Raw genomic sequence first — 26,630 nt, forward strand, 5'->3', positions numbered from 1 at the left:
GACGTCACAGCCGAGCCTTCATTCGCCAGGTGTGAGCCCAGCATCCTGAGCTTGGTTACGACGTGCGGTGCATGCTGTGAGCTGCTGCAGGTTTAGTCGATGGAGCCCCGGCACAAGGAGGGGGAAGTTGAAACCAGGAATGGTATCACTCCATTGTATCACTCAGGGCTGAGATCTAAGAGATGAATCGGAGTCAGGTTTAACACGTCGGTTTTCACATTATTGTGATCGATAGTTGATTTTTGGGTTGTGTCAAATTTATGTCGTTAAGACCTTCCACCGCCCAAAACACAGCCAAAGTATGATTTGAGCTCGCTCACCGGTAAGTTAAAGGACAATTCTCTGAATATAATTTGGAAGTTAGATATCATGCCTCTCTTGTAACTACATCAAGCATAATCAGGACAAGATTTACAATGTAAGAATAATATTCAGGAAGTTATTTTGACTTCCTGGATTTCCTGATCTTGTTTTGAAGGTACTTGGCTTGGTTTCAAGTGAAACGTCGCATCTAATTGCTAAAGTTGGCTGTGAGATTTGATCAATTTACCGATGAGCTGACACAACAATAACTGGCGCATTGTTCATGCTAAGATGAGTGACGATTTCATTTGTCTGGTTATTTTGGGTGGTGGAGGGTCTTAATGGCACAAATTTGGCCTGATCATTGTGGCCTAACCCAGAAAATAATAATGAGTCAGATTTATTGGTTCTATCATAATATATGTATGCTGAACTTCTTTTGCACCATACATCGCCAACCGTGCTAATCAGAGGTGAAAAAGCAATTTCGCAGGCGGTAGTTTTTTTATGGTTGCATCTTACTTTAGGCCACAGAGAGCCTAGCAGGAGGGCTAACAACGTAGGCCTGTCTATACTGACACACGCTTGTGTGTATTTTTGGTAAGCATAAATTTGTGTCTTTAAAGCTTGGCTGAAGGGATGATGGCTTTTTAAAGCATCATTAGTCATCGCCGTCCACTTTGGAAAACTTGAGACTGTAACTGATGAACCGCGTTCTTTTAAGCTCTTTGAAAATGAATATTTAGCTTGATGGATTGAAAGTTTATAAAACATGTTTATCTCAAACAAAAACGTGGGTGCCCTACATGATAAAAAACATTCGTAGGCTTTTGTTCGTGCATACAAAAGCAGTTTGTAAAAAAAAATATTCAATTAATGTTATGATGTTATGAGTATATCAAGATGAAGGGCTGTTGATAAAAATGATTTATGAAAGGTGTTCGGCATATTCTTTACTTTATACACTTCAAAGTAAAAGGTAATCTTTGTCATACGGACTTCTGGGATAATGGAAATGTGATCACTAAAGCACAGGTTTTGGCATTTAAATTATAGAAATAAATGCCTCAGGTGCCAGTCCCTAAGTGCAGTTGTAGTCTATAAATAAATAAATAATGATGCTTCCAGAAAGCCCTGGAACGGGCAGTCAGAGACAGCAGAGGAGAGAATCGTTTGCCTGGGTGGCTTAGGGAGTTCGTAATGCATTTGCTTTGGCACTGAGCCAGCACTGCTGAGTTCCTGGAATCCAAAGCAGTGTGCGACCAGGCCGGCACATGGCCAGAGCTGCGCCATAGGCTCAGGCCATTGTGTGACCAGGCCGTTGTGTGACCAGGCCGTTGTGTGACCAGGCCGTTGTGTGACCAGGCCGGTGCTTGACCAGGCCATTGTGTGACCAGGCCATTGTGTGACCAGGCCGTTGTGTAACCAGGCCGGTGCTTGACCAGGCCATTGTGTGACCAGGCCGTTGTGTGACCAGGCCATTGTGTGACCAGGCCATTGTGTGACCAGGCCATTGTGTGACCAGGCCATTGTGTGACCAGGCCGTTGTGTAACCAGGCCGGTGCTTGACCAGGCCATTGTGTGACCAGGCGTTGTGTGACCAGGCCGTTGTGTGACCAGGTCGTTGTGTGACCAGGCCGGTGTGTGACCAGGCCGGTGCGTGACCAGGCCGTTGTGTGTCCAGGCCGTTGTGTGTCCAGGCCGGTGCGTGACCAGGCCGTTGCGTGACCAGGCCAATGTGTGACCAGGCCGTTGTGTGACCAGGCCGGTGCGTGACCAGGCCGGTGCGTGACCAGGCCGTTGCGTGACCAGGCCGTTGTGTGACCAGGCCGTTGTGTGACCAGGCCGGTGCTTGACCAGGCCGGTGTGTGACCAGGCCGTTGCGTGACCAGGCCGTTGTGTGACCAGGCCGTTGTGTGACCAGGCCATTGTGTGACCAGGCCGTTGTGTGACCAGGCCGGTGCGTGACCAGGCCGGTGCGTGACCAGGCCGGTGCGTGACCAGGCCGGTGCGTGACCAGGCTGGTGTGTGACCAGGCCGTTGCGTGACCAGGCCGGTGCGTAACCAGGCCGTTGTGTGACCAGGCCGTTGTGTGACCAGGCCGTTGTGTGACCAGGCCGTTGTGTGACCAGGCCGTTGTGTGACCAGGCCGGTGCGTTACCAGGCCGGTGCGTGACCAGGCCGTTGTGTGACCAGGCCGTTGTGTGACCAGGCCGTTGTGTGACCAGGCCGTTGTGTGACCAGGCCGTTGTGTGCAGTCTTGCACGCAACCTCAGGTCGGTCCGCAGGCTCAGGCCGGCGCAGAAGCTCAGCCCTGCGCACAGGCCCAGACCGGCATGCGACAAAGCCAATGAGCAACTAAAGCAGGCTCCCAAGTGTAGCAAATTGATGATCTCATTTGGGTCACTGGTGACAGTATAACATAAATTTAACTTTCATGGAAAAATAAATCTCAATCGGATTTTTTTTTCCATTGCCATGAAGACGAATTATACAGACCTACATTGATCCATTTACTCTGGGTGTGTCTGGAGTTTAAAGGTTGTGGCAAGAAATGCTGAATGTTCTTGGGACAAATGAGGAGGTAGTATATGGGAAGCTCTTGAGAGGAATAAAATCTTAGCGCTCAGCTGTTATTCATGTAATTTGGATATAATTATCATTTGGGTGGCAAGACGGCACAGTGGTAACACTTGAGCGTCATAGGAATAGGCGCTTGGATTCGATTCCTGACTCGGGCACCTTTGTGACGTTTGTATGTTCTCCCCTGCTCTGCATGGGGTTTCCTCTGGGTTTTACGGTTTCCTCACATAGCTAAAAACAAGCACACACTCGTTTTGGATAAATATTCCAATTTGAATTTGTAAAAAATGGTAGTATATACCGCAGTTTCCACTTGAATGTTGGGCATATACAGCCGCAGGGTCTTGCAGATGGACAAAAGGGAGCGATGGATTGGGGTGATGGCATCAGTTGGCATTATTCGCGATTATCTTGTGACCTCTTGTTTTATTTAGTTGTTATTTCAACGTAACGTGAGCCCGCCTGTTACAAAGCTCCAATCGCATAACAAGAAGGGGTTGAGGAGTGGGAGGCATAAATCCCGCCAGCAAAAGGCCCGAAATCGGGTGCGGCAGGGTTTGGTGAAGAGAGGCCGGATTGGGGCTCACTGCCCCACCCAGGTGGGGAGCCTCGAGCATGGAAGTGAAAGTTTATATGGGGTGGGCAGGGTGGAAATAAGGGAGAAGATAACTGATATAAAATGGAAGGAGGGTGGGGAAGGGGATAGGATGGGGGGTTGGAGGGGGATTGTGACCTCTTGTTACAATGACAAATTGGTTTACCGCACTGAGTCTTCACAGCTCGTGTTCAGGACAGTCCCGCTTGTTGGGATTGTTTGGCCACATGCTACTGGAGTAGTTCGTGGAGTAGTTTCACCTTGGTAATCGGAAATAACCCAACACTGACGACGCTCGTACTCCCTGTGTGCAGCACGTTGACTGCTCTTGCTGTGCCTGTCTTTCAGGGTTGCTGGAGTACGACCCTGTCAAGAGGTTTTCAATACAGCAAATCCGACAGCACCAGTAAGTTATTTGTGCTCCCTGAACACACATGCACCGTGCACAGATTAGCAGTAATCGTCTGCTGCGTTCATAATGATCAACTCTCATGCATACCACGTTTAATCCCTAACTCGCTCTGGGTGGCACTGAGAGGAGGTGCCTGGAATCAACTTCAAGTTTATTTTGTTTAATCAGGTAAGGGCTCAAGAGGCCAGGATGATTGATCTGCGGTATAAGTCTGCGGCGATGATTGCTATGTATAGTCCCAATTGAATAATGAGAAGCTCGGTTTTATAATAAGATGATTTCAAAATTTGGGTGGGGGTTAAATCAGTTTGATGAAATTACTGGAAAATAAATGCTCTTTGTATAGATTAGTGACTGCCATAAGAATGTGGAATTGCCAGATTAGCCTAGAACCACCAACAGAGAAAAAAATGCTTGTTGAAATATTTGACAGATTGATTTTTCCTTTGAGAATACATTTAACATAAAGGTCTGGGCATTGACCATCCAGAGCTGAGCAGGACTGAAAACATTGTTTGATTGGTAGATTTTTGTGTATATTTAAAAAATAAATGTTATTTTATATTCATGACGTGCCGACTTGCACCGAGAGTGCTGCACCATTTGCATTGATGTGGCAGATTTTCATTCCCCCTTCATTCGTCAAAAGAGTCTGTTGCCCTTTAACGCCTCATGTTTTCATAACGCGAATTGGATGTAATGTGATTAATGTATTGGGGAACACATTTTTTCAAGCGGGGATGCGAATTTAATATAACGTGGTTGAGTGAGCGTGACTACGTCGCGCGAGTAGGATTAAGCGGCTGTCCGGCTGCCTCGGCCTAGCATCACACAAGAGGCACTGGGATGCTGCTGGATGATTCTAGATGTTAACGATTGCATTGTAAAGCACCCTGGAAAGGTCACTATATGAATCCGAAATAGAATAGAATCACGGATTGTGCTTTTCCCTAGATTATATGTTTATGATAACGCACTTTTTTCATAACACTATGTTCTTCAGGAACAGAACTACCGCGTTATAGGAGAACAGACAGTAAAAAAAGAAATGCAATATGCCAACGTTTTTGGTAATGTCCCTTCATATTAGTAACATCATGTCTGCTTATCTCTGTGATGAACAAGGTCTGTTGCCCGAAACGTCACCAGTCACGTTTTTGTTTCCTTTTAGAGCAGTGAGTTGTTATTTGTGTTTGTGCACCACTGCCAACACAGTCACGATTTTAGTTTTTCTTCATTCCCCTGACATGCCTGAAGACATCGCATGCCGCTGCGTTTGCGGAGACCACATGCAATCCCACACCCCCATCGTAATTCATTCAAAAAGCATCAGCCACCGCTCGGCAGCACGACGTCTTTGCCGGCGAGCGCGCGTTGCTAAATAAATGAGTAGTTGATGGCTCCAAGTGAAAGCAGGAGCTCCAGGTCAGTGGCACGTTTTAAAATTGTATCGCCTCTCTCTCCCTCGAGGGGAGGGAGGAGGGGGTCAGCTGCAATCCCCCTCCAACCCCCCATCCTATCCCCTTCCCCAGGTTTATGAAAGTGACTGCGTTCCGCTTTGAGCTGCCGTGATCGGCGCTCGCCAGCCGCTCTTCTTCCTTGTATATCCAACAGTTGGCGCAAGCGCCCAGGATATTTAAACTACGACGTTTCGACCGCTTGCGTTGCGATCGAAACGTAGGTTTTATTATGTTTTGTTATTTTCTTTGAATCTATCTACGTGACTTTACCGAAAGACCCAAGAATATTGGTGAGGAATATTTGACCTGGTCCTGGGCCTTCCCGAGGTCGACGCAGCTTTAAATGAATACCTGGCGTGGTGTTGTAATCATCTGCTTTGGGGAGACAATTTGACCGAGCGTGGTGCTGGCCACCCACCCTCTCGTGTCCCGTGCCGGCCTTAATCGGCGTTCGCTTGCAGCACTTGCCCTATCAGTCTGTTCAAAGGCTATGCTGGGGATCTTTATCTTTGTTGTGCATACAATGGTTGTTGTGGAGTGGACCCAGCCTCAGTTCATGACCATGATGTACAACACCAGTAGAAATTACGACTACTAGTTTTTTATCTGACCAGATAAGGCCCACTGAGCTATATAGCTATTTTTCAGAAGCAACCTGGCCTCAAATGATAACTCAACAAAGTGGCTTATCCATGTGGAAATTTGTAGCAGCCAAATACACTAAACTTTTTATATTTTTGGTTATTTCAGTTAAGTTACGTAGATAGAAAAAAAAATCTAAATTAAAAGCAAAAAACCCACGACGTTTCGATCGCAACACAAGCCTTCTTCAGTATTGTGATTGAAATGTCGTGGATTTTTTGCTTTTAATTTTGCTTTTTGATTTCTATCTATGTAACTTTACCGAAAGAAGTAAGAATATGAATTCCTGCAGTCACGAAAGTTTTAAGTCTAAATTTTACTCTAAACTTTGCTTTATGAACATGGCTTGGGCTTTTCCATAGGTTCATTCAGCCTACAATTAGCACCTTAGCCAATGTTTTTGCTTCAGCAGTTAGAAGACAGACTGGTGGGAATACATGACGCTGGCCCCACTCCGCGGATACTGTGCCAACCTAAACACACGCTTCATAATAGCAATGCCACCAACTCTCTGTTCGGCTCAGCAAGATCTCCGTGTGTGTGTGTGCGTGCGTGTGCGCCTGCACAGTGTGTCCTCTCAGGTGTATGAGCCTGCATGCTTGAGTGGCTTAATCCCAAGCAGTGGTGGCACATGGTTTAAAGGCTGTACCGGTTTCAGCAGTGCTTAGAAAGCAATATAAACATTGAGATTCATGATCCCTTTCACTACTGAGCAAGCATTTACAGTCAAAGATTCGATTCCCAGAGCAGTTTCTCTGGGGCATTGCAAACGCGCGCCTTCGGGAATTATCAAAGCGTACCATCTAGTGTAAAGTGGACTTTAAGGGCCCTCTGACATTGTCATTAACAATCATAGATAAAATGTGTGCAGTGATTGCAGCCTACGTAGCAAATGTTCCATCTAAACCAAACATAAAATCACTGCCAGTGCTCATTCAAGGTTTTTCCCGTTTTTCTTTTGAATGCACCATGAAGGCCGTCGCTGTATTCAACATAGGACCTTGAATTGATGGGAGGGGAGTGGGTGTAGGTGGGAGATGGAAAAAAATATACTATTTTTATTTCCCTGTTAATTTTAACAGTGAGAAAGCCTTTCTCCTCATTGACAGCCCCGAGACGCAAGCAAAAATGATGCATTGCCACAGTGGGACGACCACTTTGTTAATTTCCAGCAAAGTGAAGCTCATGTCGTGATGGGGCAGAGACGACCATCGTCTCGAACCGCAACACCGCCCCAGGTGGATTATCTTGAAATCTATGGTACCAATCTTGATTTGAAGCTTTTGTGACTGCAGGGATCCATACTCTTTGGTTCTTTCGGTAACGTCACGTAGGTATAAAATGAAATAAATCACGACGTTTCGGGCGCAACACAAGCGCCCCGGCCACTTCTCTTTAACCCTTGAGCTACACCCATTTCAAACCTTTTAAAACAGTCTGCCTCAGCAGCAGACCATGCTTTCCCACCTCATGATGGACATGTGTGTTGCGCTCGAAACGTCGTGATTTATTTTATTTTATACCTACGTGATTTTACCGAAAGAACCAAAGAATATCTATAATACCTCTGCCAGTATTAAAAATTCTGAAAAATTTGAATAGATTTTAGCCTTTCTTGGAATCAAACAGAGGAGGTGTTAAAGTGTTCACACACCAAACAGATACTTTTTGCAAGGCATAACGTCTGCATTAACCGCACGTACTTGTGGCAAAGCACCTGTTTTATTGCCAGAAAGGGTAAAACCTATTATTTTTCATAATTTTAGATACTGGCAAAAAGTCACGTGGATATAACTGCTCAACCCGAGCTATAAATGTTTTGATAGTTGCATTGTTCATGTACTGTTCGCCTTTTGGCGTTCTCTGGTCTACTAACACTGGTGGGGAGACAAGGCCATAAAGAAGGCTGCTGTCTCTGGTGTAGGACAATCAGTTTCAAAGACAATGCTTACCTTATCAGAGTATGTTTGTTTACATGTTTTGCCACAAGTATGTGTGGTTAATGCAGACTTGATGCTTTGCAAAAGGTATAGATTTGGTGTTTGGATTATCTTGAGTCGTAAGTTCATAATCTTGTAACATGTTTTTGTTTTTACATTCTGATTGGAGGCCTTCGAGATTGACGTTGGAACCTGAGCGTTTGTCTTGAGCACGGCATAAAAGCATCTCAAATTGATTTGCGTGGAAGCAATTTATGTTGTTTATAATGGCAGTTTGCGGGACTGAAATTAAATAAGTACATTCTGTTCATTCAGTTGTGTTTCTGTTTATGGATAAAAGCGATGAGAGTAGCCCATTAATTCATGTTCCAATAATGCGATTGTAGTTTTTGTGTTCATAATTACCATGCATTATGAATGAACGTTTAGTTTGTTTCCTGTGTCTAACCATTTGTTTACTAACACTGACTCCCCTCCATTCGTTTAACTTTGTCTCGCAATTCAGGAATAACAAGCAGGCTTGTCTGTGGAATCTGCGATCAGTGACCTTCATTTAGAACAAGGAGAGAGCTCTTTGAACATAAAATCCTAATTTGCAATGGAGACCTTCAAACTGAAACTCAAATACATAATTGGTTTATTTTAGGTGTTAGATCATGCAAGTAGGAAGTCAATCAGAGTGATAACCCTCCACCACCCGACAGAGCCAGACAAATCGAGTTGTCACATGGGGAAAATGTGCTAATTGATTGAGTTTTTGAGCAAAGCGGTTACGTTGAAAAGCAAGCAATATGTTGACAATTTTACACAAAGTTTTCGCTGGAGATCACACTCCAGTGTCATCAGATGTCGGCAAGAGCTCAGATCTCGCGTGAATGCGCTCCCTACACTTCCTTTATTTTTTATTGCACGATCTCACCCAAAAGAAGCTAAGTATGGGTCAAAACATTGGACGTGAATGCCTACGTCTGAAAATAATGTGAAACTTGCTTGAATCTTGCTGCAGTCCACTGACTCCCAGCAAGGGGGCACCCTTAGTTCAGTCTTCGCTTGCAAATGCCATGATCCTTTATTTCCAGTGGGCTCTGGTGTTGCATTGTGGCCATGTCAACACGGGGCCAGCACTCACTGCTGATGCCGTGGGTTTTGATCCAAGCAGCTACCTGCAACTTTAGAGGGTTCTCGTTCACATAAACACTCATTGCTAGAAAATATTCGAATAATATGTCGTACTACAGAGCTTGGGCACTAGTTGGTAGCGTGGGCTCACTGTCTGGCTGCCTTCCAGCTCGTCTGTGGTTGCTCTGCCATTGTGAGATGCAGTTTACATGAACATTATTAATCTCAAGTGTAAAGAGTTTATTTTATTCAGCCTGGTCACCAATGATTACACAACCCCACCACCCTCCATCAGATACCACTTAAATCGACATATCTGAACTCCGAGTCATACCATTGTAATTATAGCAAATAAAAATAGCAAAACACTAATTACTGAGCTTGAAGGTGCAGCAAACAGTATTTGATAATAGGGGCCTCTTGCAATGTCTCCAGAAGTAGTTCTATAGTGTCATCATATTCCCTGACATGTCATGCTCTGCTCGAGGAATGTCACCGGCGCATCGTTTCATCTCAAGATGACATGATGCAGCTCATTCACAAATGTGATTCGAATGTGAATGAGCTGCCTCTCCCAGGCTGTGGGGCAGCAGAAAGGAAGGGGAGGCGCATCCCATTGAGTGGAGGATGACTAACGCTGTCGACAGAGAGAAAAAAAAATCTTAAACTCAAAATCGATGGCACTTGAATTTAAATGTAAAGTGTATTAACAGCAAAGGAAACACAAGCATGGATATGGACTTGAGAAATAATCATAAGAAGTATACTCGTGGCCAAATGAGCAGATGAGTCACCGTATAAATTCAGAGTAATAAATATGCATTCTCGACGGCTTAAAAGGGCTGCTGCTCCACTTAGTCTCTTTGGTGAAATTGGAAATCCTCATAGCTGAATAGAGGCTGTGTAGCCAGGGCTTTAGAGACGGCAGAGAAGACCGGAACGGAAAAAAAATGTAAGGTTTTAAAAATAAAAATAAATGACGTGGAGAGAGGGGTAGGGGGACAAATCCGGAATGAGACTCCCAGCCTACGCACGCGATTGCCTTTCGAGACACGTCGCTTGGTGGTAATTTAACCGTCTCGTGTGCAATTCAGCCACACCGTCCCTGTGCACGCAGCCTACACCGAGTCTTGAGTGACTCCGTCCCTAACGTCGTTTAGGGGTATTGTGGCCTGTGGTCGAGAGTTCAAGCGGGCCTGCGTGGTTAAAAAGGAACCTCTCTTGAGTTGAGCTTTGCTAAATGAGGATCGGTAACTCTCATCCGATGTTTGCTTTGGTTGTGTCAATTGTGAAATTAGTGTATTGCCCATAGGTCTGTGCATCCACACATGAGTCTTAACTCATTTGCTGTGCGTATTATTGCTTGTATTTAATATCAGACTACAGTCATTGGGGTAAGCTAACAGTGAAGCCAGTATAATGAAACAGTGTTGACATAGCTTGTGACTAGCCATTTTTTCTCGAATTAACGTTAGTGCAGAGTAACATTTATTAATTCATAGATGTTTTGACAATAATTATACTTGAAAAATAAATACTCCATAAGTGCACTTTCCACATGGAAGGAAGTGTGTGTGTGTGCGCACTTGGCATTGGGCACGTGGAGGTGTGCGAGTTGAGTTATGTGTGCGTGTAAGGGTTAGTGAGCTCGCAAGTCTGGGGGGTTTTCCTGCATTGACGTCATTCGCGTCTCGCGGGAATTGAACGTTGGCCGAGCGTGGGCGTGCGATTGATGCTCTCCGAGCCTCGCTCTTTCTATCCCTCCCACCACCCCATCTCATTTTTACCATTATTATTCCCTCTCTCCTCTCTCGTACTCTTAACTCTTGTTTTTGAAATTAATGAGATGTTTTCCCGGAGAGAGGAAGTGAATTTTTATGGCCGCCCTTCGTCACGCCACCAAAGAATGCATCACATATTCGCCCCCCTTTCCCTTGGCTCGTCATGGAAAGGACTTTCCTTACCTCTGTCTCCCAAATGCCATATTTTATTCTTGTTGCTTTTCTGATTATTAAACAATAATAGTGCCGTGTTCCGTCTCTGAAATCCCATTGCTTCTGCAGCAGCATCATCAGTGGCAGTCCCGCAGAGAGACTGGCCCCGCCGTCAGCGAGAGATGACCGCTGTTTGACTGGGGAGATATTTTAACTGCCAATTGTTATTATTATATTGGACATTTGGCCACATCCTACGACACTAAGCTAGAGTCAATACACCATTAGGCTTCCCTAATTTTCCCATGAACAAATTAATAGATAACATTAATACAATGTTATCCCAACATCGTTGTTACCCGAGCAGGTGGTGTGGTCTGTTAAAACTCAATTTCCATTTGAATAAGGTCGTGAGGTCAAATTCAGTTCAGGGGTTGGTGAATAAAATGGGTACCACTTTAGTAAAAGTCAATACTGCGAATCCTATGTGACTTGAGGTTATTGAGGTATGACAATAATGTTCTCGGTCACCTGTCAGAAATGCCTGCACAACAACACCGTCAAATAATGCTTGGTCTGTCAGGTCTACATACTCCATCAACATCGCTCGACAGCATTTGTTTGATTGGCATGCAGTGAAGACTCTTGTTCTAAGGATGGCACGGCAATGTTTGAAACGTGCACATCTACCCCGTGATGAAATATGAAGCGTAGTTTTTAAAAATAATTATTTTTCACAATTGTATTTCATTTGAGATATGATTGTTGTGTCCCACCACGGTGACGTTGCCGCTTTAACTCTTGCAATGAGCAGCGTAATATCACCCCACGCTTGAACAAATTATATGATATCTGAAGTCTCGATGGATTTCTTCACCACATCTGCCCTCCAAAGAGTATCCATGGGAAGGCAATCAAACAGATGTTTGTTTCGTCCTCAGAGCTGGAATAAACCAATTTACTGTAATTGAAAAATCAAAATTAGTATGATGGATATGTATGCAGTCATTGGTAAACCGGGGTGAGACCATCCATTTGCGACAATTTGGAGAATTGTGCTGATCAGAATATTTATTCTGGAGGAATCCGATGAGCTATAAAGCTCTTTTTCACAGGTATCCGGTAGGGGCGGGTCAGAACGTTTCAACAAATAATATAGGAAGGGAAACAAATCACTTAAGAAAAATTTACAAGTAAAACGAAACACTTTTCAAATTTTGTAGAAGCAACCAGACCACAAACGACAGCTCAACAAAGTGGCTTAACACGTGGACATTCAAAGCAGCCAAATACTCTAAATAATCAAAATGCACGTTTCCAAATGTGGAGGGGTAAACTGGAGGACCAGGAGGAAAAAATCCACCCGACCAAGGGGAGAACATGCAAACTCAATATACAGCAGCAGCAGCAGCAGGCGTCAGGGTCGGGATGGAACCCACGACTTCCTTCATACCAGCAGATGGAAGATAACATCTCGCCACAAAGTGCGGTTGCCCAGATATGAACTCCAGATCGCAGCGGTGCCCAGCGCTGCTCTGACACGCTACGAGCCCCCTGAGGCTGCCCGGCTGCCTCAGAGTAACATTTTTTTCAGAACTCATTGCCATCAGTGAGTCAGCAGGTCAATGTTTTTTGTAGGGAGAAGGCCCATTGAGCCAAGAAGCTCGATTTGAATGGCGACCGGGCCTAAATGGCTGAGCATATTACGTGGGAAGAGAGGGATGGTTTACAGGGGTTGCATAGAACAAGCGAGGGACATTTTATAAAACATGGTCAATAAACAACCAGACCTATGTACAATGGAAATCTAGTTGGCAATCCAAAATAACATGAAACGTGAAACTCTTGAATTAACTGTCTTTCCAAAAATGGAATGATCAAGTTCTAGTAACAATTTGGATTTACTAATGATTTCAAAAGTGTGGCAGGAGTTACTTGAGCAATCCTAAAACTAAACTATTTTTATTTTACCAGGAAGGGCCCATTGACCTATATAGCTCTCTTTAGAAGCGACCTAACCACAAATGATAGCTCAACGAAGTGGCTTATTACGTGGCAATATATGGTAGCCAAATACTCTTAATGAATATTTTTAATGTGGAGGGAATAACCAGAGGACCCGAAGAAAAATCCACTTGACCACCAGGAGAACAAGCAAACTTCAAATATGCAGGGGTCAGGGTCGGGATAGAATCCACGGCCTCCTGTATACCAGGCAAGGTGGTTAACATCTCGCCACCATAGCACCCCTTTTCATTAACAATGCATTATCTGATTGACAATGCATTGTTGTTTGCAGTCCTACTCGGTCATCTTATTGTGGCTCATTGGTGGCGATTTTCTGCGAGTTCCTTATAAAAAGCATGTCTTCTACTGTTCAGCTCACTGCTACCTTATTACAGCTACCACTGATGAGTAGAACACGAGATACTAGCAGAATCTTGACTTAAAGCTTTCGTGGCTGCAGGAATTCATACTCTTTGTGTCTTTTGGTAAAGTCACGTAGATAGAAAAATAGTAAAAAATCATGATGTTTCGATCGCAACACAACCATCACCTTGCCATACATAGCTGGGGTTACCAAAAAGATTTCCAAACACAAGATCCAGGTTCGATTCAACACAGTACATAACATTTGTGATCTGATCCCATCTGTAAAGGATGCGATCCCTGACATGCAATACCCCGACATCTACAAACTAAGCTGTGTCTGCGGCAGTAGTTACATGTCTCGGACCGTGTTTGTGAACACAAGGCAGATCTGAAACACGGTAAGACCAACACCTCTGCCGTGGCTGATCATTGCTTTAACGCTGTGGACACACGAAATAGATTTTTCCAAGACGAAGATTCTCTACAAACCTACTGACTATCAACAAAGATTCGTTCATGAAGCCATCCAGATATTTCAACACAGACAACATTTCAACCGAGAAGATGGGTACAAACTGAGCAATCATTGGAAGGACGTTATTAACCAATTTAAGTCATAACTGACTGTGATGTTTCCATCCTACCTGCCTATGTCAGCAGTTATTTCCGACTCGTGAGTTGTATTCCTCGACGTGGTGGTGGCTACATTGACATGCTAATCTCTCACGATACAATGGCCAGCCCAACAGCTTTGGGGTGCCCTCGATCTTCCTTCTCTAACCCCGCCCACTTACCCTGGGGCTGCACCCATCTCAGGCCTATATAACACCCTGCTGCTTCAGCAGCTCTCTTGCTATATTTTTTCACCTGAGGACGATTGCTTGTGTTGCGATCGAAACGTCGTGATTTGTTATTATTTTCTATCTACGTGACTTTACCGAAAGACCCAAAGAGTCCTCGCAGAATATTTTGTAACGTCTGTCTTGTAGTTTTGTTTAAAAAAAAAATCAACATTGTCTTTCTGATCGAAGTGGGGCTGCTCTTCTATTTAGGTGGCCCTGAACCAGTGGTGGGAAATACACGACTCAGTGGCAGGGGCTAGTCTGTCCGATTTACTGCTTGTCTTTTTACAAAGTAGTCCTAAATTTATAATCAGTCCCAAAGGGGTCCTAACAGGGATTAGAACCCGCAGCCTTCTCTCCCTGTATTAATCTATCTGGCTCGCTAAATGTCAAGGCTCTCTTTCAAGAGATCTTGCAGTGGGAGGTTTTGGACAATTCCTTTTGAGGGAGTGGGTTTTTTTTTAACGAGCAATGACTACCTGCTCTGACATACGGTACGGAAACAGTCATGAACATACAAAAAAAATGTGAACGCATTTTTCAAAGTGCGCAAATGAAGATAGAGAGATGCATGCTTGGAATCACATTGAGAAACTGAAAGAAGAAGACATGGAATAGAGTACATTTCCACGTTAATGTCATTATGCTAACAATGAAGAAAATAAAGTGGGCTTGTGCAGGGCAGTTTGATAGAGAAGGGTTGAGAAGGGTTGACGGTCGTCCAGACTAATAATGGAGTGGTAGCTGAGGAATAGGATACATCCGGATGATGACCTCCAAAGAGATATAACAGTGAAATTAGTTTGTTTGCAGGCGCTAAATGGATTATTATATTGCAGGAAGAGTGAGAGGTGGTGGCAGCTTGGGGTGACCATCCAGCAGTGGATTAACCATGGCTAATGATGACAAGGGGATAACTCAAATGTCTGCAGAGACAGATTCACAAACTCATTTCCTGTATTTCTTTCTCAAATCTAGTTGATTCAACCCTTACCTTGTAAGGGCCGGGTTACAAGGCCTGTGATCGTGTATGTAAGTCAAGGCGGCTAACCTCCGTGCCATTTGGCAGTAATGCTCACATGTTCCCAAGAAGTAGGTATTTTACAGGCACATAACATTTTATTTTTACAAACGTGGTAAGGTGCTGCATCATTTCTGTTCAGCTAATCCCTGTGCCATGGTTGCCTGTGCTGCACGGCGGAGAAGGAGAAAGCACAGAGTTTTATTTATGACCAATGTCGACACTTGTGCGGATTAATGTCGGTCACCATGATGGGGATTCAAGCTGCTGCCCTCCCTTTTACAGTCGTGTGGAGGAGGGAGAGGCTCCACTTTTGTCTTTTGAGATGGAGAGAGATGGAATTCAGCAACATCATTCTTCCTACATTAGCATATCGGTGTGTGTGTGGTGGGAAGGGTGAAAGCGTTGCTGTAGCAGTGTTTATCTCTCTACCACAACCGATTCTAATCTTACGCTGCTGCTGTGACCGCAGAGCCCGACGTAAACACCTGGTGCAGTGAGGAGATTTGTTATCGTCGGTGTCGCCACCCGCTGGAGCATGTTGGTATTAACCAACATTCGCAGTTTCTCCTCAGGGCTCTTTGAGAATGCAGAGAGGATATTGTTGGGGTTGGGGGGGGGCATCACCTGGCACTGTAGCACTTTTTGCCCGGTATTGCTGCTTACCTTTCCCCTGAACAATACCCAGCATGCCTCTCTTCATCGTCGCACCTCCTTCAGGGTGCAGCGACATTTTAAAGCCACTGGCTAAAAGTTTAAAGTAACGGAGTTCAGTGGGCCACCTCGGAGGGGCCTTCTATGTTTGTATTCATGTTTAACTTTCCCATCTTGCGCAGCCTCAACAGTGGTCTGTCCACCTCTCTCTCGACTAAAGGGGATTCTATTTTTGTGGGTAACGTTTTACCGAGTGCCTTAAACTAAATTATTTATCCCCGCATGGTTCTAAAACACTCTCTATAAAGTGTTGTCCATGTGAGGTTGACATGTTACACGCTGGGGAGTCCAACATGACCTCAATAAATGGGTCACCATGCAATAGTAAAGCTATGGTTTAAGTGAAGGTGAGGCGTTCATTGGGTCGTGCTGGCTGAACTGTGTCCAGATTGACTACGAGGCAGCCGCTCTGTCCTTATTTTGGTCTAATTCCCATCAGAAATTAAGACGAGGCCACGCACTGACAAGTCACCAGGGCTACGGTCCCCACTGTTGAAGCGACGAGCCACCGGTTTTTTGGCCATCTGCATGGCGAGCTGACAGAAGACGTGAGAAAAATCCATCGGCAAGGCGTTTACCGGAATTCCCAATGTGGCGTGAAGGCCAAAGAGTTTGCACGCCATGCAATAAACCAGATTGGTGGTGGTGCGAGGAAGGCTGTTGGCTTCACCATTGACGCACACTGTCACTTGTTGGCCCGTTGCCTGCTTAGGGGACCATCATAGCAGTCATAGGAAGACGAATAATTATAATCTGGCAAAAGGGTTCCAAGTGCTCAGGAGGTCCCGGGGCGGTGCTGGATGCCCCCCCCCCCCCCCCCCCCCCCCATTTAAAAGTCACATCTTGTTCGGCAGCAAAGTCTTTCCTGAGTACCTCAAAGAGGTGGTTGAAGCAAGAAAGAACATTCGGTTGTGTTTGTCTTGACTGCGAGGATGTTGAAAGGCGAAGTTTTTCACACGAGGGACATTTGAGCTTAAGTGCAGTCCCTTCCCTGCACTTCTTTAGGTCCAGACGCTTTCATGAGGTTAATGAGGATTTCCAATTACAGGAGAGGATGTAAGCGCACCTGCTGTTGCCAGAGTACCCTTTAAATCCAAACACTTTTGTAATATTTACACTGAATTTCTGTTTTGCAGGGTAAATTGCCACCCACATCCAAATGGAGGTATTTTTTTTAATGTACCGTGCTCATTGTAACGAAAGTTTGACTGCGTTAAACTCGATGGCTCGCACAATCAACAAGCTCGCCAGTTGTCGTTCCTATTTTTGTTTTTTTTCTCATCCCGCCCGCTGCCAGCGACTGCGTCATGCGTAAATTGGTTTGCGTTATCTCCCGCGAACACCTGGGGAGATTTAGGAGAGCGGCGGCCGTGGATGGCGCTCGCCAGGCACACGGCGTCCACGAGATTCTCGCACAACGCTTAACTCCTTCTCCACCCCCCTCGTGCAAGTTGTCAGCCCAAAAACCACAACGTGATTGCAATACTGGGTGATTTACCCGCCACGGTGGTGAGATGTCAACTTACCTCGCCTGGTATACTGGAGGTTGTGGGTTCGATCCCAACCCTGGACGCTATCTGTATATTTGGAGTTTGCATGTTCTCTTCCCAGGGTGGCGTGGGTTTTTCTCCGGGTCCTGCCGGTTTTCCCCTCCATATTTACAATCAACATGCGTTCAGAGCAGGGGTCGACAACCTGCGGCTCCTGAGCCGCATGCGGCTCTTTAAGGACCACTTTGTGACGTTATTTATTAAGGATCACCATCTGCTATTCACGTGGCATCGCGGCTCTTGAAATATTGAGGATTTTTTTGCGAATTCGAAAAAAATGGTCCTTGTTATTTTGGCTGCCTACCTCTTGTTTAGACGATTTGGCTACTGTTATAAATTTCTACGTGATAAGCCACTTCATTGAGCTTATCATTTGTGGCCAGGTCACTTCTGAATAAGAGCTGTATAGCTCAGTGGCCCTTACCTGGTAAAATAAAAATTGTTTAGTTAAACCTGGCTCTCAGCACCTCAAGCTTTAACAGTAACGCCTCAGAATGTATAAGGAGCTTTAGTCTGGCTCCCTTAGCCTTGGGCATTCATTTTAAACCCTTGATATTCTAAATGTGCTTTGTTCTAGCTTTAGGCACCTCGGACTGTAAGGGTGAACCCTAAGCATATTTAAGGTGCCTTTTTCAGTGTAGCAGTTTGTACCCATCTGCTGAAACAGTGTATTTAGAGATCTGCACCACCGCTGCCACTGTGATGTAGTGCTTTGACAGTGCGGTTTCACATATTACGTGTTTTGATATGTTCATGATGCTCCCAACAATACGCCATCTTCCCATACCCGTCTGTATCTAAAAAACTTGAGTATTTTTTACGCAGCCCATCAGCAGACAGTCCTCTCCAGGAGGGCATAATTTGAGTAGCGTTGGTTCAACACAAGTAAACGCTGGACTGGTTTTGATATTCAGTGTCTCATTACCATATTTTGGGCGTGCTTGAAGCAATGCAGAGTCAGGCTTGCTTGAACCAACCCAGTATGTACGTGCTCACCTATTTGGTGATTCTTGCACTTTATTGCCCCATGCGCATGGATTTCCTCTGGCTTAATCCAGTTGTCCCTCGTGCGAAACACTCGCTCTTGATACTTACCAAGAAATGACTGGATGCATAGTAAACATTATTATAACTTGGCAAAGATGGTATCAAAGTGCAGTGTTGCAGACAGGCCGTTAACACAAGTTGCTTTTGCAGCAGACGCAATAATGGATAAGACACACAGGGGATTGTGGAATTCCAACATCAATCTCGTACTGAGTCGGCACGTGGCCTCTTCAGGTCAGATATCTGTTTGTGGCCAGGGCAAGGGTGCTTGCTGACCGACACTGTTCGTTGCAGACAGTGGTGGTGATGATGCTGTTGTTGCTGCTACTAATATTGCTTTAAATGTTTATGATGCTGCAGCTGCCGCTGCTGATGATAACTCTCGAGACAAGAGTGATGCTGACGCTGATGCTGCTGCTGTTGCTGCTGTTGCAGTGATGGTGCTGGCTTTGCGGAAAAGCTCACTGGTTAATTTGACGGCCTCTGACATTTTTCAGAAGTGTATACGCACGCACATGCAAGTGGGGCGCGTGTGCGTGGATGTGTGTGTGCACGCGCGCGTACTACATTGGGGGCGGAGGGGGTGGGCGGTCGTGATTGAGTGTAGCTGTGGGGGCGGAATGTGGACTGCAAGTAAGGGGGGTGCGGGGGGTGGTGAAGTGGGAGGGGAAGCGGAAGTGAGGGGCGGGGTTGTTTTCAGACCGGAGATGGGCTGCTTGTTGTGTGGTCACATTGGAGGTTTCACCTCCGTGTCTGCATGGCCTAACATTCACCGCTGAGACACATCTATGTGATTTGTAAAACAAATTCGTTTTTGACGATTAATAAATTAGTAATTGATTAACAAAAAAAATAGTTGGCATCCTCTACAGATATAAAGTGTGATGTAAAAAAAAGGCCCTTTGTTGACTTGCAATGGAAAGCCAACGTTTTGAGTGTTGCGTCTCATGCTTTAATAGTCCAACTGATTAAATTGAGAAAAATTAAGCCTGTGCCTATAAAGCCACAGACTGCTGCTCGCTTCTTTTTACGAGAGAGATAACAAACCGTAATACATTGCTCTCGGCTTGCTGTGGAAAAACATTGAATTTAAAAATAGAAATGTGTCTTTCGTGGAGACAGACACTTTATAATGACTCGGCAGCGCGTACTGGCTGGGTGAGGAATATGCATCCATGAACGCGAATGATACAAATTGGGTAAATAAGGCGGCGTGATGGGCTGTCTGAAATAAACCCGCCGTAAGCGATGAGGGAGAGGTGGACGTTTAGCCCAGTGTCAAATAGAGTGGGTGTGGACGGAAAGATGAAAACCTTTCAGACAATGGGAGAAGCGGGGAGAGGAGGAGCGACCTCCCATCGTGTACGGAGTGATGTGCAGCAGAGAGAGGTGACGTTGCGGCTGTTGGGATCGCAGGGAGGGGCAGGGAAAGGCAGATTGAGTTGTGATTCATCTTCTGGTGATATATCTAGGCCAAGCAGCATCATGGGAAAAAAAACCTAAGCCCAATTTTAGCATAATCTCCTTGCAAAAATCTACGAGTGTCGGTCCTGACATACAGCATATAAGATGTGTGTACAAGTGAAGTAATGTGGCAGTTGTTTACTGGGTTTGTCTGTATCAGGGCTCAGCACTGCCTAAAAACTACTGGTACAATTGTGTCTGTGGCTAATATATAAACCAACAATCATACCTGTTTGCTGGAAACAAGCTTGTTTATTTGCAATCTGGGTTGTGATGTCATTGACCCAGGGCATTGGCTGTGGGGACCCCTCGACCCTTTCCTGTTGACGTCACGCCCTATGGTTATTATCTTGCAACCGATTAAAAACTATAAATACATTTTTTTTTTACCAGGTAAAGCCCACTGAGCTATATAGGTCTTTTCAGGAGCAACCTGGCCACAAATGATAGCTCAACGATGTGGCTTATCACATGAAAACCTTTAGCCAAATATTCTAAACACGTTGATTCTAAATGTTGAGGGAAAATCCACGCGACCATGGGAAGAGAGACACAAATTACAAATATATAGGCGTTAGGGGCAGGATCGAACCCATGACCTGCATACCATGCAAGGTAGTTAACATCTCGCCACTGTGGCGATGAAGAGAGCTGCAGCACTGCCCGTGTTGTTGTAAAGTGGGGGGCCCTGGTGGGGACCGTTAGTAGCACGAGCAAGGGTGGGTGGGGGGGCGCCTCCGAGGTGTGCCGGCACCAGAGGGAATTGAGAAGCTGCCTCCTGACTGCGCGCCGCCCCACGCACAGCGCCCCGCTCTCTCATCCAGCCACCCAGCATGCTGCTAACAGCCTTCGCGTGTCTCCCGTTACAGGCAATTAATGGGCAACAAAAGGCCGTGCTGCCAGATGGGGCAGGACGTGCACTTGCATTATTCAGTAGCGGACACGCGGGACGGCTGCGGGGGAAAGCGGATTTTGGGGAAACTGCATTATTATTTTTTATTAAACCCGAATTGTCCATAGCAGTTGACCATGCAGCGAACACAAGGCACGATTAATAGGCATCCAGAAACGCTTTCCTTTAAAGGTCTCGGTATTTAATGCCAGTGACTCACCGGACAAGCTGGCCGTTCCATTAAGCGAGCCCGCAGCTCTGCTTCGGCGTCAATACTTGTAATGGTGCAATAATGGGTGCTGCTTTTCGGTAACGCTGCACTTGAGTCAATCGGCTACTGGGGGAATTGCACGTCTCGTCGTTGCTTTTGCCGCATCGCGCAAATGCTGCCGCGGAACGGAAACGCCGTCATCTCCAGGCGTTGGTACTTGGTGTGCCGCACCTTCATGCGTTTACAATACAGTTCTTGCTATTACTGTCAAGTGATAGCAGTTTTCTTGGCATTGCTTTGCCATCATGGGATTATGATATGGGATTGTCTGTATGACAAAGCACTTCTCAGTACAGGCATTTGCCTAATGATGCAGTAGCCTTGCCGACTTAGATGGATCTCCATATATGTTGCCACTGATTTGAACAGGGATGTATGTGCAGGATCCTACGTTATGAACCAGCAAACTGCGTTTGATCCCCCGACCATGGCTAACATCACCAGCAAATGATAACCGAGTCGGTCCATGAGCTCCCTCTCCCTGTACCAGTCGACACTGGCTAGCATGATGAAGTGTAGACAACCTCGAAGACTGGTTTGGTGTGGGGCATGTCTTCATTCAGCAATAAATTGACAAAGGGCTATAATCTATTATTGTTATGTAGGATTGCATACATTCCTGCCAATAGGTATTGCAACGGCAGTGTGGTATTGCAGTCACCTATGTCACCCAAACGCTTGTAACGGTTCACACTCCCAACGATTTAAGGAATTCCCACAATTTGTATTAAAAATATTATTTGTTATCATCTAATTTTGACCACCCCCACCTCTATTGTTTTCTTTTGTCCTGTTTCAATATCTCAGAATCGTTCACACCACCAGCCGATACGTTACAGTGACCTACAATTGGCATTGATCGTAATTAAATAATCGATCAATTAATCAACGAATGTGACACGTCGCCCGGCACCAGGGGCCAGTGGTCGCGTCTGGAGAACAGTGCAAATGATGGAAAGTGGCACGCGCAGTCATCGGGAGAGCCGGTCGGACAGCCGTGACAAAATGGAAGGTGCAACGCAAACACCCATGTGGCTGCTGCTCTGGGGAGTGCTGCTCGATCGTGCGTTCTGGACCTCCTTCATCACGGGGCGGGGGGGGCAGTGCGACTCCCGACTGTATCACCATGTGTGGTGCATGCTGGGAGCTGCTCCATATTAACTTAACCCTTTCCCGTTCCGGTACGTCATCAGTTTTTCTTCCGATGCTGTTGCCGATGACGTATGTGTACATCAAGAAAACGAAACCGTAAGAAAAATTGAAATAAAATAACTTTATCGGTTCCGAGGCTCCCACAAGGCCATTGGGGAGGGAGTGTGGCACAGTTTGGCGTCAGCTATCGTAGAGTGCGGTCGTGTCGGTTCAGTTCTCTGCGATGAGTACAATGTAATTAAAAACACCGACACTACGCCTCTCTAAATAAAATGAATGCAGAGCCGCTTACGCGTTCCGAGATTCAGCGGTGAATGGAACTCGCCCTGCAACTTGCAGACGTATCGGAATGGGAAAGGGTTAGCACCTGGGATTACGCGGGCCATTCTAATGATTCATGATTGATATTTGGGTTAGACCACGTCACGATCTGGCCTTATTTGTGTCGTTAAGACCCTCCACCACCCGATGCATTCAAGTAAATTAAATTATCGCATGTGACAAGTGTTTAACACGCTAATCATTATAGTTGCAACTCACTGGTAGCTCAAAGAACAATTCTCACAGACACATTTTGCATCTAGGTACAATGTTTTACTTGAAACTGCATCTCATGTCATTAGGACAATATCCAGGAAGTGGGAATTATAATCCATGAGTTGGAATGCTTTTGTCTTTGAAGCCCAACGCACAGCGAGGAATTTGAAGACACTCGTGGTGGATGCACTTTTCTGTAGCTCTCGGCTGGATTTGAGACGGGATCAGCAGGTTTCATTTCCACAGAATTAGATTTTCCATGGATCGATTTTCTTGGATAATGGTGGAAAAGAGGACCCAATTCTTTGTTCGGTTGCATTTTCTGATAGCCCTGAACCGATTAGCACGGTTGGCTATGTACAGTGTGAAAGAAGGTCAACATGCGTACAGAATATGAATATTTACATACATATGCCCTCAGTCTGCTACCTACAGTCATATGATATCAAACGGCCTCACATGATTGGCTGCACATATTCCCCAGTGGCATTTGGACAATGGCCCGAAAACTTGCATCGAGGTTAATTTGTCTTTTCTCGACACAATTTACCCATTTCTCTGCATATATATTGTATCTGAGCACCAGTTACATCCAATTTGTGCCACGAGATGTCACCAGAGAAGAAAGGTGAGATAATAAACCTGAGAGAAGAAAGATGATGCCAACAAAATACTCCCTGGTCGCTGTAAGAGTCCTCTTAGATCCACACTAAACAGATGCGCTTGCTCTGTGATGAGTGGTTAACTTCAAGCCAATAAATCGACTTAGTGTGAGCAGATGAAATCCCAAAATAGATTTTAATGAGGATGTTTGCTCTGTCATTGGTAATTTGGCTGCGAAACATCGTCTCAGCACTCTTGAGAACTTGGTTGAGCCGCGGGTGCTCTCTGTATTCGAACCCAAGGTCTTCAGCGGTATTGGTTCCATTTTCAAGACAGGCGTTATGAGCCTTATTAGCCACACGTTGAACGGTTTACGTAGTCAACCGTGCCAATCGGAGGTGCCAGGGAAGGACAACAAACTAAACAAAAAAGTTTTTGTGTTAACTCGGACCCAGTAGACTTGCTGAACCAGTCGTCTTGCCTTAACCACCAGTCCTGCTTACATCGGGCTGAAATTTCAGTTCCCACTACAGCTGTGTGTGAACTACAGCACGGAGCAAATGTTATCCACCTTCACGGCATCATAATTTACAAGTACAGGGTGTTAATGCTTGGTCCCACTCCAAAATTGTTAGATTATCCACAACCAACATTTTTCACAATGAGTAATTTGTAATTGCACTCACACTGGTCTCAATGTGATTGCATTCATATTATTATGAAACAATGTACCTGGTGATGTGCGCGTCATACATTTAGCACCGTAAGAGCGCAACTCCACAGCAAAGGCACAACGGTGTAATGCACTTAATCCGTGGGGTTTGGAATAGAATGTGTTGCTGCTATTTGATAGAAAGTGTCAAAATCACTGTTATTTTTGGCCGATTGGTTGTTTTCCTGCGAATGGCCGTACTGTTGAATCGGGTCCTCATTGTAGCTGTGGGCTCTTACGCGGGGCTCTGTTATTGAGCCCATCGTTGTCATCGTTTCGCTTTCTGTGACTTCCGTTCGGCCACTCACTTCAATGAGCAATCTCGTTTTTTTGTACCCATAATGCTCCACAACAAAGCATAACAAATCTATACAATCTTGCTTTATGCGTTTAATGAGGCTCAGTAGTTTAGATGGAGTGCTCTTGCCAATAACATCTGGTAACACAGCAGCAAGTATCTGCATTTTGTTTAAAACGTGACTGCTGATGAGACCCAGAAGGTTGAAACTAGTCGGTGGTTTGCTGGCGTAAATGAATGCTGCTAAATAATATTGGTCTGGAAAGGCCAATGGCTCATGACCTATAAAGTAGTTTTATTTTATATGCAGAGATATAGAACTGGAGTTCTGCTCGTATTTGTTTTTTTTATATATATATATGATTTTGTCGTGTGATTGCGATGTCTGTAATACTGTTTGTGGGCCGTTCACTACAAGAGAGGTGGAGAGCTCGGTGCAGGCTGGTGTATTTTAAGAAGTGATTATAAGTGGGCCTTAGACAGCCGCGTCATGCTGTTTTTAAAGCTCTCTCCTCGCAATCAGGAGGGTTGTGAGTAACAGGTGCCAGCCGGGGGTCAACTCGATTCTTCATCCCTCCGTGATCGATAGCGTGAGTCTAACTTCCTGAGAAGTCAATAGAAGGGCCCTCGGCTACACGAGTGGGACATTTGTGTTGCTGGCTCTCCGGGGGTCATCAGCAAACGTATGTGTCATCCGTGCACAGAAGGTGGACTTTTATTTACGTGGGTCATCATCGGTCATGATTAATCCACTGCTTGATATGCACATACCCAATGGATTATAAAAAATTCATAAATCTAAAACTAACAAATATAAACAAATTTTATTTTACCATGTAAGGCCCAATGAGCTTATATAGCTCTTTCTCAGCCCAATGAAGTGGTTCATCACGTGGACATTTATAGCAGCCAAATACTCTAAATGCATGTTGATCTAAATGTGGAGGGAAAAACCGGAGGACCTAGAGAAAAATCCACACGACCACGGGGAGAATGTGCAATCTCCAAATATGCAGGCGGCAGGGTCGGGATCGAATCCACGACCTCCTGTATACCAGAAGAAGTAGTTAACATCTCGACATTGTGGCGCCCCTTTATTTAATTTATGAAACTGATATACTCCCATTGCATCACAATGCCTCTCTGCATAAACGAGCAATGGGGCGGTGCTTTTCTTCATGGACAGCTGTCAACCGCTTGTGGACATTACATATTCCTGTGTCGTGGGCCAATAATGATTCTTCCATTAGTGTTTAACGGACGAGAGCACTTGGGCAATGTCCTTACTTTGTTCAGGAAAGCCTCTTTGAAGGCCCTACTTGGATTCAACGATCAAGTTGCAGCAATTCCCTCCGGTGCAACTGTCAAGCAGGGGGAGTCCGCGGCATAATGCTTGACTCTCGTTCCCGTGTAGTGCTCGCCCACGGTCCCGCGCTCGCCCCGGCTCCGATCACGGCTCTGGGGGTTGATTGGGTTTTTTGGTCGATTCCCTCACAGCTGGTTCCGCAAAAAGCCAGCGCGCCTGGAGGTGAGCGTGCCGATCCCGCCAAGCGCCAGCGTCCCGGATCGCTGGCGGAGCATGACTGTGATGCCCTACCTGGAGGACCTGCACGGTTACCACGGCGACGAGGAAGACAACGAATACTACGAGGACGAAGAGGACGACATCGTCTACAGCATGGAGTTCAACGGCCCAGGTGCATGCACGCACGCGGATACACCGGTATAGATCCCCCATGTGGCTTTTAACAGACTGTTGGGGCAAGTGCTGTTAGCGAGCACCCTATGCGGGCTGGCACGGGACAAAACGGGGGACTGGCACGGGACACGATGGGGTTGGTGGCCAGCACCACGCCCGGCCACCTTTGTCTCCCCAGTGGCAATGTTTACACATCATACTAGGTACTCATTGAAGGCTGAGTCGACCTAGGGCAGGCCCACGACTGGTTCATATATTCGTCACCGGTGTTGGGCATGAGTGGGAATCTAACTTGGGTCGTCAGGTTTTTAGTGCAGTACGCAAACCACTAAACTATCTCTACGCACACATGCACATACCCGCCACCCACCTACGCCCATCCACTCACACGCCATCATTTATTCAAAGTCAAGCTCAGGTGTTTCCTTAGGCAAATAAGGAATGGGAAGGGGAGGAGGCTGACTCTG

The 26,630-nt window shown here is 45.6% G+C and overlaps 1 protein-coding gene across 5 annotated transcripts in view; it reads left to right on the forward strand.

Annotated features, from left to right (window-relative positions):
* Positions 1-26,630, forward strand: part of STK11 (serine/threonine kinase 11) — a 101,586-nt gene that overhangs the window by 45,161 nt on the left and 29,795 nt on the right. For all 5 annotated transcript variants that reach the window (XR_009755856.1, XM_061562066.1, XM_061562078.1 and 2 more), the window contains exons 7-8: positions 3,830-3,887; positions 25,962-26,161. Coding sequence is in view for 4 of the 5 variants with exons in the window: in XM_061562066.1 (XP_061418050.1) it covers positions 3,830-3,887; positions 25,962-26,161 (258 nt within the window). In the remaining variant the exon portion in view is untranslated. The remainder of the gene's footprint in view (positions 1-3,829; positions 3,888-25,961; positions 26,162-26,630) is intronic.

Source organism: Lethenteron reissneri, chromosome 4 (genome assembly GCF_015708825.2).
Source record: "Lethenteron reissneri isolate LAM-NWPU_2019-01 chromosome 4, ASM1570882v1, whole genome shotgun sequence".
In the NCBI taxonomy this organism is placed as follows: domain Eukaryota; kingdom Metazoa; phylum Chordata; class Hyperoartia; order Petromyzontiformes; family Petromyzontidae; genus Lethenteron; species Lethenteron reissneri.